This window comes from Arvicola amphibius, chromosome 5 (assembly GCF_903992535.2).
Source record: "Arvicola amphibius chromosome 5, mArvAmp1.2, whole genome shotgun sequence".
Classification (NCBI taxonomy): Eukaryota; Metazoa; Chordata; class Mammalia; order Rodentia; family Cricetidae; genus Arvicola; species Arvicola amphibius.
This window is the reverse complement of record NC_052051.1, coordinates 20,326,870-20,339,249: the sequence shown is the minus strand read 5'-3', so window position 1 is coordinate 20,339,249 and position 12,380 is coordinate 20,326,870. Positions and strand designations below refer to the sequence as shown.

The 12,380-nt window shown below is 41.9% G+C and overlaps 1 protein-coding gene across 2 annotated transcripts in view; it reads left to right on the top strand.

Moving 5' to 3' along the window:
- Positions 1-12,380, top strand: part of Rprd1b (regulation of nuclear pre-mRNA domain containing 1B) — a 48,080-nt gene that overhangs the window by 17,749 nt on the left and 17,951 nt on the right. For both annotated transcript variants that reach the window (XM_038331165.2, XM_038331166.1), the window contains exons 4-6: positions 2,809-2,921; positions 4,732-4,858; positions 9,665-9,840. In XM_038331165.2, coding sequence (XP_038187093.1) covers positions 2,809-2,921; positions 4,732-4,858; positions 9,665-9,840 — 416 coding nt within the window. The remainder of the gene's footprint in view (positions 1-2,808; positions 2,922-4,731; positions 4,859-9,664; positions 9,841-12,380) is intronic.

Below are 12,380 nucleotides of genomic sequence, written 5' to 3'. Positions count from 1 at the left end.
TTATATTCATATTTTATTTAAAAATTTTATTTTGATCTTATATTCATATTCTGGTGGCCACTCCTTTCACATGGCACTTTTATGCTGTGGTGGCTGAGTGTGTGTGGGTCATACCACATGCCACACATTAAGCAGCTACTGTGCACTGAGTACTATTGAATATTTCATATGTAAACCATATGCTAGTGGGTTTTCCACTTGACAATATATCCATCTTTGCTTTGCAAGACTATAAAATGATCATGTAAATTGAAACTGTGCAAAAAGAATTTAATGATCCATGTAGAAAGTTGCAGTTCTCTGCCCCCCCTTTTTTATCAGTTAAAACACTGACTACAAATGCATAGAGAAAAGAAAAGAACAGTAGAACTACTGGTGGCTTTCTCTAGGCACAGTAGCACATTCCTGCAGTCCCAGGACTCACGAGACAGAGGCAGGAGGATTGCTAGTTTAACACCAGCCTGGGCTACATAGGAATTTGAAGACAGCTTGAGCTGCATAACAAGACCCTGTCTCAGCCAGGCGGTTTTGGTGCACACCTTTAATCCCAGCACCCGGGAGGCAGAGGCAGGCAGATGTCTGTGAATTCGAGGCCAGCCTTTTCTTCTGAATTCCAGAATAGACTCCAAAGCTACACAGAGAAACTCTGCCTTGAAAAAACAAAACAAAACAAAACAAAACCCTGTCTCAATAGACCATTGTCCATGGTGAAACTTAACAACAGAGGGCCTGCCTACAAGGGCAAGACCCTAAATTTTATTCTTAGAACTAGAGTGAAACAGAAAGTAGAAATATTGAAACAAAGTAACTTTCATTGCAACAAGTGTATCAAAATTAGTTTGAACAGTCGGTGTTTTAAAACTGGGAAATTTTCTTTTTAATTTTAATATTTTTTTGAAGGCTGGGTATTAGACAAGGGACTTCATGTGTGTCAGGTAAGTGTCCTGTCAGTGAGTTTACATCCTCTGGCCTTTTTACTTTATTTTTTTAAGGGAAGGAAGATTTATTTTGTTTATAGTTTCTAAGTATTTGTTCCATAGTAGCTTTGTTATTTAATTTGACAGAGTATCACTAAAGCAACCATATGTGAAGAAGGAAGCTTTTTCATTTTTGCTACTAAGTGTGCATTACCAGGCCCCTCTGTGCAGCGTTGGCCTCACGGCTTCTCTAGGTCCCTCTGTGCAGCATCGCCCTTAGTCACGTACTTACTTCTCCGCTCCTCTTAGTGCTATTCAGGTTCAGTTCCACCATGGCTTTAGTTGAAGCTTCTTTGTTGTGCCTTCATTTTTATGGTCAATTCTCTACTTGGAATTTTTATGAAATGTGATATGTATCTGTCAAATGGGATGACACAATATTCCACTGAAGATCCAGTGCACAGTGACTGTCACTGACAGACATTGTGAAAAGGAAGTGATTGGTTATCGATTGTGATTTGGGGACTGAACTACTAGAAAAATCACTTCATCCCAGTATTCAGTTAATAGACCTGGCTGTGAGACCTGAAGTGTGCTGCTGGGAACTGGTGTCATTTCCCTAAACTGAGAAGAGCTGTTTGTTCTCCATAGTAGCGTTTTGTGAAACAGGGACAGCCTCTGTCATAAATGTGGCCAGCTGTTTTCTCCCTTCCATCCATAAAACAAAACTATAAGAAAAAAATACAATTCATACTCTTGACTGGCCTTTCTGTCTAACATAACTAATAAATGTGTAAGATAGAAAATGGAAGCTACATCCTTGGTTACAGAAGAGACTTAAGTGAGCATGTGTGCACCTTCCTGGTGAGTTACATACAAGTTCTGAGGTGGGTGCCTGGTACCTCCCTTTTGACAGATAAATGTACTTGTGCTTAGTTGTTTGTGTATAGTGGAAAGACTTATGGGCCTGTGTATTGTGCAGGGAGTTGTTTAACCTCCCTGGGTCTTTTTCTGCTTGTAATAGAATGTTCTGTCAGAATTGTTGGAAAGACGAAAGGAAAGAAAACCATTGCAATGCTCCGCACATATTTGGTGTCCAATATTTCTTTTAAACGCAGATTTATCATTTAGATTTATTTCCCCAGTTGTTTGTGCTTGTTTTGTGTTGCCCTGTGTGATGCAATAAGAATGATTTTAGAATTAACACATCTATCATAATCATGTAAAAGCACAGGGGACAGATAATAAAGAATGTAACTTGCCAGCCTCAAAAGTAGTTAATTCTAGAATGAAAACTTAAGTAATTTCTTCCAGTAGTATCAATCATGTTTCTCAGTAATAGTTGGTTTTTATTTTTACAGTAAAATTAGGTTTATTCTGGTCTTAAGGAAAGAGTTGAAAGGGTATTTGTACTTGAAATCTTTGATAGTTTTATTGGTGAATTTGTTCCTCCTATTTATTTTCTAAAATGATTTTTGGAAAGCATAAAACTGTTTCATGTGCACTGTGTTTTCTGCCTCCCCTTGCCCCCCATACAAGTCGGTTTATTTCAATGTATTGCCTCATGCTTCTTACCATTTTACTGTTTACTTCTTTTGAAGGAAGGAAGGTTCTAACTATGGTAGCTTGGGACATACCAGTTTTAGCCACTTTCTAGTAGTAGTTTCTTGGATTCAAAGAATAGATCTGAGATGACAGACTGGGAACTTTTTGTCTCTTCAATAACATAAGGAATTGCACCAATTTAAAAGAACTAGCAAGAAAGTTAGCATGAAGCCATCTCTGAAACTGAACACCCCACCCTCTCCCCCAGTTTTACCTATGGTCATTTAACAGGGCACTGGATGCTTATGCAGGTCACGCAGCTCACATCTGTCATGTATTTTCCTAGCAACAGAAGAGAAGAAGTCTCTGAAACGAACTTTTCAGCAGATACAAGAGGAGGAGGATGATGACTACCCTGGAAGTTACTCTCCCCAGGATCCTTCTGCAGGCCCCCTCTTGGTATGTGACCCTGCACATTGACTCCAGGTGACCTCTAATTGAAGATCATGACCGCGAGGTGGCGCTTGTTATCAGTAGTGTGGCTTGTCAAAGGGCAGCAGCAATACAATACAATAGCCCACCCAGACACAGCTCACCAGACATCTGACTTTATACCACGACTTTACAATGGGTTTATGTTTTATAAAGTGTTTGGAATTGGTTTTGTCTTCTAAAAGTGAAAAATATTCTTTAAAAGCAGATTTATATGGTATGATAAAGATGTTTTGAAGCACTTTGCTGTGCTGTGCCTTTTGCTAATAGCATTTTTGTTTATAAGCAAACAACTTACTACTATCTAAGGACAGTCTTGTAACTGCTGATAATAAATATGCTTCACAATAGCCTCTGTTATAAGTATTGCAACAGGGAGTTAGTATTTAAGGATGCATTTGCCTTAGATAACCCCTTATGAAACAAGTTTGATCTGGTTCATCTGCTTATCATCAAAGACAATAAGCCTCCAAAAACAAATTAAATAGTATTTAAGTAATTTGCCAGGTATCTTTTTGTTTGTTTGTTTTGTTTTTAATGTTTTGGAATAAAGAGTCTTAGCCGGGCGGTGGTGGCGCACGCCTTTAATCCCAGCACTCGGGAGGCAGAGGCAGGCGGATCTCTGTGAGTTCGAGACCAGCCTGGTCTACAAGAGCTAGGTCCAGGACAGGCTCTAGAAACTACAGGGAAACCCTGTCTCGAAAAATCAAAAAAAAAAAAAAAAAAAAAAGAGTCTTACTGTGTAATGCTAGGATGCTAGGTAGCTGACCTTAAACTTAATGTTTTCCTGTTATAGCCGATTACTCCTATAAAACTAGCTCTGGGGAGTCCGAGGCACAAGAACCATGAGTTTGAGGCCATCCTGGTTATGTAGTGAGGCCCTTTAAAAAAAAAAAAATCAATGTTCCTGCCTCAGCTTCCCTGGTCCTGGAATGACAAGTGCATGCCACTATACTTGGCTGTCCGTGTCCTGTTTGTTGAGTGTGACTGCCTCATCTTAACTGTATTCTGCATTTCTGCATGGGCATGGTCAGGACATGGATAACTAGGAAGTATGTGTGTGTTGTGTGATGTTAAAGCTATGGATTAGACAGGATTAGATAATAGCAATGGTAGGTCATATTTTTGCATCTAAAACCTTTAAAGGGGAGGAGCTTGGATTATCGGCTTTCAGGGTAATCTAACTGTTGCCTGCAGAGCCAGCTGTTCTTGGGTCATTGTGCTCGGCTGCTTATTAGCATTCTGTGCTTTCTCATGGCTTGGTAAAGCCCCTTTGGTAGATGCAGAATATGCTTTTCTTGTTTTTAACACTTAATGAGTTAATTCATTTCACGTTTTAATATTGGCAGTGATCTTAACTTTGTAAGGCAAACTCTAGAAAAAAATATAATCAGCCAACACACAGATGTTCAACATCTGGTATTTATGTCTTTTTTCTATATTATAGACGGTTTTATACTATAAACAATACTTCATTTGAAATTAAGCAGCTGAACTAGAGTCCATATTCTTAAGTTGCCAAAAATATGCTCTTTAATTTAAAAAAAGTTCTATAGAGGTTTATTTATGTTTTGTAGACTTAGAACAATTAACTTCATGTCTTTTAGAATTAGTATCTTTTCAACCACAAATTCCTGGTACTAAGAACAGTTGTTTGTGTGACTTTTGACCTGTTTTTTAATGCTAAGAATGACCGTTTTTATAATTTGTTTTTAGCTAATTTTCTTTAGCTCCATTGTATCTTAATGGGTTATATATTTGTCTTTACCCTTTATAGACTGAGGAGCTAATCAAAGCATTACAGGATCTGGAAAATGCTGCTTCGGGAGATGCTACTGTTCGGCAGAAGATTGCTTCCCTGCCCCAGGAAGTGCAGGATGTGTCGCTGCTGGAAAAAATAACAGGTGAGAGGTCATTTAGATGAAAGAGAGGAAAGAGGAGCCATCTTTAGTCATGCTGTATCCTAGGCAGAGACTTCTGTGATGGTGGGTGCTCTGCCATGTTGGCATGTAAAGCCATTCAGCATGCCAAATGAGGAAGTTCTTGGAGGGACTGGACAGGTAGTTCCACATTGAGAGTACTTCCTGCTTCTGCAGGGGACCTGGGTTCCATTTCAGACACCTGCCTTGGGCGGCTACAATACCTTAAACTCAGGGCATCTGATGTACTCTTTTGGCCTCCATGGACACTCACACACATATGGCATACTTGCATGCATTCATACATATAAATAAAAAATAATACAAATAAATTTTGGGGCTGGAGAGATGGCTCAGTGGTTAAAAGTTCTTACTGCCATTTCATAGGATCTGGGTCTGTTCCCAGCACCCACATGGTGGCACCACTGCCCGTAACTCCAGTTCCAGGGGATCTGATGCTGTCTTCTGACCTCTTTCGGCATCAGAGACACAGGTGATGTACTTAGACACATGCAGACAAACACTCATACAAATCAAAAGCAAAAATCCTAAATAAATAAATAAAAATAGATCACAACAAAAAGCTTTTGAAACAGAATGTGAATAGTGATCTGAATAGTTAGAGCAGAAATGCTGGAGTGCCATAGCAGCTACTCTCTGAGTAAGACCTGTTGGCAGCATGGTACCAATTTTGAATGTGTAGGGCAGTGGAAGCCAGGAAAGGCTATGCTATGAACTCAGGACCCTTTGCTAAGAGGAAAGAAGTGTATGATATACAGCTGTGTTGTTTAGTGCAGTGCGCATATCTGTAAAGCTCACTGTTATAGCATGTGTTCCTGGTGCCATGTCCATAGCTTTTCAGGGATTAAATGTTAAGGAGGAGGCAGAGTTGGTGGGCAGTGAATCAGCAAGGAGATAAAGGTGATCAGGGAAAGCTTTCTGCTTTGGGAATCTTTTTTTTTTTTGGTTTTTCGAGACAGGGTTTCCCTGTAGTTTCTAGAGCCTGTCCTGGAGCTAGCTCTTGTAGACCAGGCTGGCCTCGAACTCAGAGATCCGCCTGCCTCTGCCTCCCGAGTGCTGGGATTAAAGGCGTGCGCCACCACCGCCCGGCTGCTTTGGGAATCTTTGAGTCTTCCTTCCTTTGAGACTGTATTCTCTCTCGTACCATCTCTGTGAAGCCTCTCCCATCCCCTTATTGAAAATGCTGGTCCTCTCCCTCCCCGTGCCCCACTTACTCCTTTGTAGTTCTGATCTTCAGCTGATAATAATACAGCACTATGTGTGACTTCCCTTCCTACTAAGTAAGACCCAGACTTAAAGGCAGAGGATGTTTCTTTCCTTTTGTCCCCACTATCTGAAAACCAAGGCACATGAGAAGTGCTCAGATACTTTCTGGGTGATTTGTAGCTGGGTTTTTCTTTGGGTTGCCAACTCAAAAATAATGATCTGGAGACTTATTATTATGAAAGCTTGGCCTTATCTTAGACTTGTCCCTTGTAACTTAAATTAACCCATTTATTTTAATCTATATTCTATCAAGTGGCTCGTTTCATACTGCCCATGCTGCTTTTCTGGCTGGCAGCTCCGTCCTTTTCCCCAGAATCCTCTCTTCCTGGAAGTCCCACCTAATACCTTCCTAACTATTAGCCATATAACTATTTATTACACCAATCACAGCAAAACATTTTCACACAGTGTACAAATATCCCACAACAGTGATTGAAGGTTGTACACTGAGAATTTGTAAGGCTGATTGGGGTTAACTTCTTGACATTGGACAGAGGGATTGGCTGAAGGTACTAAGCACCTCCTGAGTTGCTGTTAAGGGGAGCGGGGAAGTGAGGTTGAGGTAAGAGCTGAGAAGTGCTAGCTGGTAGGGAGACAGCTACAGGTTCCTTCCTGGCTGGTGGTTCTTCAGAAAAGAGAGAAATTGAGGAAGTAGGGGAAGCTTGGGGACTGAGTGTTTGAGTGAGTCAGCCAGGAATGCAGGATTCCTGAGCCCAGGCAGAGGACTGACCTCAGGAGGTGGCTCATTAAAGGCATGGAGAAGGCGGGCCAGAGCACAGCCGGTCAGCCCAGGCAAGATTCTGCATTTGAACTGCAATTTTTGTGTGACTCCCACCTTTTAAATTGAAAATTTTTTTCCCATATGATACATTCTGATCAGTTTCCCCTCTGTCACCTCTTCCCACATCCTCCATTTCTCCACCCATCAACTCCATATCTTCTTTCTCTCTTTTGAAAACAAATAGGCAAATAAAAGAATAAACCATAATTAAAAATAAAACACAAAAAAGCACAATAAACGCATACATATGTATACACACATAAACAAAACAAAAACTGAAAATCAGAAACTATATATATACATATGTGTATGTATACATACATACATACAAACAAACAAACAAACAAAAGACCAGTAGGGTGAATATTGCCCAAACAAAGCGTTACAGGACAAGACATCTGCAGTACCATTGAGTTTATTTTGTGTTGGCTATCTACTGCTGGGCATGGGGCTGCCTCTAAATGTGCTTTGTATGTCCAGTGAGACTCCATTGGGAAAAACTAATCTTTCCTTTGCAAGTGTTTGACACTTGAGTTATAGATGAGGGCTGTTGTCCACTTCCATTCTCAGCACTGGTACCTCTTCTGGCTTGGACCTATGCAGGTCCAGTGCGTGATGCCACAGTCTCTGAGTTCATGTGTGCATCAGTCCTGTTGTGTCTAGAAGGTAACTGTTTCCTTGATGTCCTCCATCCCCACTGTCTCTTATAACCTCAAGGCTCCCTGAGCCCTAAGGGAAGGGGTTTGATGAAGACATCCCATTTAGGCCTGGGAGTTCCAAAGTCTCTCTCAGTACACTGTCCAGTTGTGGGTCACTATTAGTTCTGCAGGAAGAAGCTTCACTGATGATGGTTGAACAAGACACTAATCTGATTCCCAGCCAGTGTGGGTTGTATAACTCTTGAGTAATAAAAAGCAGTTTCGGAGTTCCAATACTTGTATAAATGATCTGGTTTCCTTATACAAGTTCTTGAGAGTGAGAATTGATTTTTTTTTTCATTCTTAAAAATTAGTGTTTCTTTGCTATCTTGCCACAAGTACTCTAGCAATTACTGTTACAAAGAGATCAGTAGTCAAGGATTGACACAGCTGAAAGCAGCCACTCAGGCTTGTGCACGGGCCGCGCCACCAGTCTATACTGTGTGGCCCCCTGCCCTCTGTCACAGGTCCTCTTCCCACCTTGTTTTGCTCACTCCTTCCCAAGTATGTGTTCTCTAACCCAAGGAGGGAGGAAGGCTTGATCTTTGGTGTCAGACCCAGTTGGAGAGCCCTCAGTAGTTCATTTCCTATTGTTCACAGAGGCAAGTAAGGATCAGATAGCTGTTCTATGCTAGAAATTCCTTAGTTCCATTTCCTCGAAGAATGCTGAGAGCTCCAGATTTGTGTCACTGAACTGTCTGTCTAGCTACTGGAAGCTCTGATGCACTTTTCTTCAAAACATCAACCTGCTATTTTCATCCCAAAGATTTTTTGTTTTTATTTATTTTTAATATTTATTTTTTACTTATGTGTATGTGTGCACCTACATGAATTTATATGCACCACATGTATGCAGGTGCGGAGATTGCATTGAATCCTCCAGAACTGGAGTTACAGGTGATTATGAGCTACCTGATATGGGTGCTGGGAACCAAATCCAAGTTCTCTGCAACAGCAGTCAGTGCTCTTAACTCCTGAGCCATCTCTCCAGCCCCCAAAAGACCTTTTAGAGCAAGATGCACACATTTAAGCTTGTGCCACCATCATACAGGTGCAGCAGTTATTGATGGATCTAAACCCTCCTTTTGCCTCTGCTCACTTGCTACACCAGCCTTTCTTTAGCACTTCTTTCCAAGAATCCCCTTTCTTATGATTCAGGGCTTGTTCTTCTCCCCTCCCCAAAGCATGGGTGACAGGCCATTATTAGGATAGGAAATCAGTCTGGTCAATGGTGACCAACACTTTAAAAATATAACACAAAATATTTTGCACATTTAAGAAAAAGATGTTTGTTCCCCCCTTTCCTTTTTCTTTTTTCTTTTTTTTGGGAGGGGGTTGTTGTGGGGGACCTTGCGCTATGTAACCCATACTTATAGAATTTATGGCAGTCCTCCTACAGGTGTGAGCTACCGTACGTGGCATTGCTTATTTGTGATTTTATAAACTATTTCCACTAAGGGTTGTGCTCAGATACATTTGAGAGACCCTTCCTCTTTTTCAGACCCTGTATTCTGCAAGTGTGGGAGACAAGCTCATTCCCAGGTGCCAGGCTCTGTCTCTGGTGAACAGAGTCCTGCAGATCAGCTTCTGAGACCACATTCTGAGCCTCTCCCACAGCTTCTGTTTTCTCTCAGTTTCTCCACACCCAAGATATGAGTGCTTGCTTTGTTACTTCAGAACAGTGGGGGTAATAGAAGCAAAAGCACTCCATCTTTTCAGAGACAAGGGAAGCCATTTCACAGATGATCCTAAATATCTATATGCTGGTTTTGTTTGAAGAACTTCGGCTGGAAGCTCTTTTCAGCGTGCCAGTTTTCCTGTCCCATCCAGTTGCCTTACTTCAGGCAGTTCAGAAATATGTCTTGTTGACAGAGTTGGCACCTTTGGAGTTTTGGCTAGCCAGCATTGTTGGTTCACAGGTTCTGGTTTATTCTTGGACTGTGTGACCCTTCTTTCAGGAATGTTTGCAATCATACCTATGTGATTTGTATGTTGTCTCTGTTTTCTGCTCTTATTTGTACTCAGACAAAGAGGCAGCTGAACGTCTTTCAAAAACGGTAGATGAAGCATGTCTGTTACTAGCGGAATATAACGGGCGCCTGGCAGCGGAACTGGAAGACCGGCGCCAGCTGGCTCGGATGCTGGTGGAGTACACCCAGAACCAGAAAGAGGTTTTGTCAGAAAAAGAGAAAAAGCTAGAAGTGAGTACATTGCAGAGCAGACCCACACTGTCTGAATTGCCCTTCCCAAAGCCCATTTTATTCCTCAATTAACCTTTTTTTTTTTAATCTTTTGGAAACAAGTGAGATAGGAGTGTCCGTTGGATAACTGTAATTACTGGAGCCTAGTTCAGAGTTGAAGTCACATTTTTATGTGTCCAGGAAAGAAAAACTCCCACGGTGAAAACAGTGCCTTCAGTCACAGCATTTAGGATCTTTAATTGTTTCAACTTAGCGTTACAGTTGACAAATATAAATGGAGGTAGAGAAGGTCAGCAAACCGAAGGGCACTTATTAGCTGGTTATATTGGGAGCCTGCGTTGTTCTGAGGTTTGTTTCTGACATATGCACGTACTTGCCAGTAAGGTGCCTGCCTGCAAGCTCGTTCTGTACTACACAGTCTACAAGTTCAGTTATGTTTATGGAGTCTGATTCAACTGTGGGCAGGAACCCACTTTTCCTGTGTTGAGAGCGTGTGGCTCAGTGTCTCCAGCAAGAAAGGGTTTTGAGTCATTCCCTCACCATCTGCTTCTTAACTAAGCGTACTCCTTGTCCCTGGGGAGCAGAGCCAGCAGTGTGTCTGTTGGGGTTCAGCAGTTTTTCCTCTCTATGTTTCTAGGAAGAGAGGAGGGGTCATAATGATCACAAGAAACACCCCATGAAGCCCCCTCAGTAGAAAAGGGAGTAGAAGGCTACCCTTCTTCCACTAGGGAAAGTTCTCTGGCACAGAGGAGGGAGCATTGAGCTAGCTCTAGTGATTGTTGCGTATGTCATTCTGTGGTCAGCTGACTAGAGAGGGAATGCCATATCCTTACCTGCTGTGATTATGGCAGCTGTAATAGCTAGAGGTGCTGGGGACTTCAAATGCCTAGCCAGCTTGAGTGTGGAAGATAGGAGACAGCTGAGCAGTAGTGTGGCTTTCCTGTAGATTCAGCACTGACCAGAACTCCTAAAGGGAACTTCATCAGCAGTAGCAGACGGCCATTTATCTGATGCACTCATCTTTCACTGAGGAAGCATTTCAGCACTGTATCTTGGGACTAATAAGAGATTGTAATTAATGATTCTGGTTGTAAGTCATCGTGCCATCTGTTGAACTGGCCCTTGGCGACACATTAAGGGCTTTCTCTGATCTGTCAGACATTGATTATCATGAGCAGCTGTTGTTGGGTGGAATGTGGCAAGCCACCATAGAAAACAGTCTCTGAGAAGAAGATTGTTGGTAGAGGCTTTTAACTCTTTGTTCTGTTTCTGCCCCATCTGCAATTAGCTGTCTGTTTCATAGGGGGCCATTCTGCCTTCAGGTAGCTTACTGGATGCCAAAAGAGGTTATGCGGCACAGAGGTCAGAGTTCAGTCCATTCTGTAGCTCTGCAGCCCTGTTGTTGCTATTTCACAGAATATGGAATGGAATTGGAACCCAGCACTTGAGGATGGAGTAGCAAGACCCTGGTACTTCAAGGCAGTCAGAACTCAGGGTTTCTCTCCCAAACCATGTTAGCCAGCCAATTGCAAAAGTAAAATGAAGTAAAAAGCAAGTGACTAGATAAAATGTGAGAGGCTGATGGATGGCATTAGCTCTTTATCCATGCTCGCTAAAGAAATGAACAGTCTGCTCTTCTGAATCTACGATTTCCTCTAACCCCTTTTAATAGACAGATCTTCATTCTGTTCTGACGGTGATGGTAACACCCAGTGTGCAGCTTGAGAGAACCTCAGTGCTGCAGTCCCTCCACCTTCCTTTCATAGTGCTTGGTTCTTAACATTGCCAAATCAAAAAGCTGGGTAAATCTTGTCTGCAAACCTTTTGTTGCCTTCTATGCGCAAATGCGCATGGACAAACAGGTGTTTTCTTGGGAGTCTTTCCCCATAGCTCAAATTTGTTAACACTTAAGTTTTTCCGTTTTTATTTGTTAACATTGTATTTTCTTTTAGATAGCAAATACCTCTCTTCTCTTTCTTTGAGAGCTTTATGTTGGGTTCCTAATGGCTTCTGAACCTTGAAGTGACAGAGGTGCTGGGTCAGAGTCCAGAGGGGAGGAGAACCCATTCTGGCTCACAGAAGGAAATTGAGTTTTAAGGAAGTCAGTCTAGTATCAACAACATAGGTAAACGTAAAACCAAACAAGACAGATGACAATTCTGGTGGTGATTTAAGATAATCCCTGATGGGAAATAAAGCCTTTTTGTAAAAGGAGATGGCAATTGGAAGAGAGAAATATGTTTACTGAAGAAGAGCAGCCAAAGACCTGAATAGGTGTGAAGGGAATAAAGTGTATGGACAGAGGGATGGAGGCGCCGTGAGGAGCTGGGGTCTTGGTTACAGAGTCACCAGTCTGTACCTGTTCACTGATAGACGTGCAAAGATGGGTAAGATGCTTCTCTTCAGGAGCAAGGGCTTTCCCTGATTCTAGAAGCCTGCTTACTTATTTTCCTCAGTGACTTGTCCTCCAGGGAGAGAACTGCAGAAGCAGGAAGCTAAGGGGACTGTGAGAAAGCTTAGAGAAAGGGACTCTTCCAGCT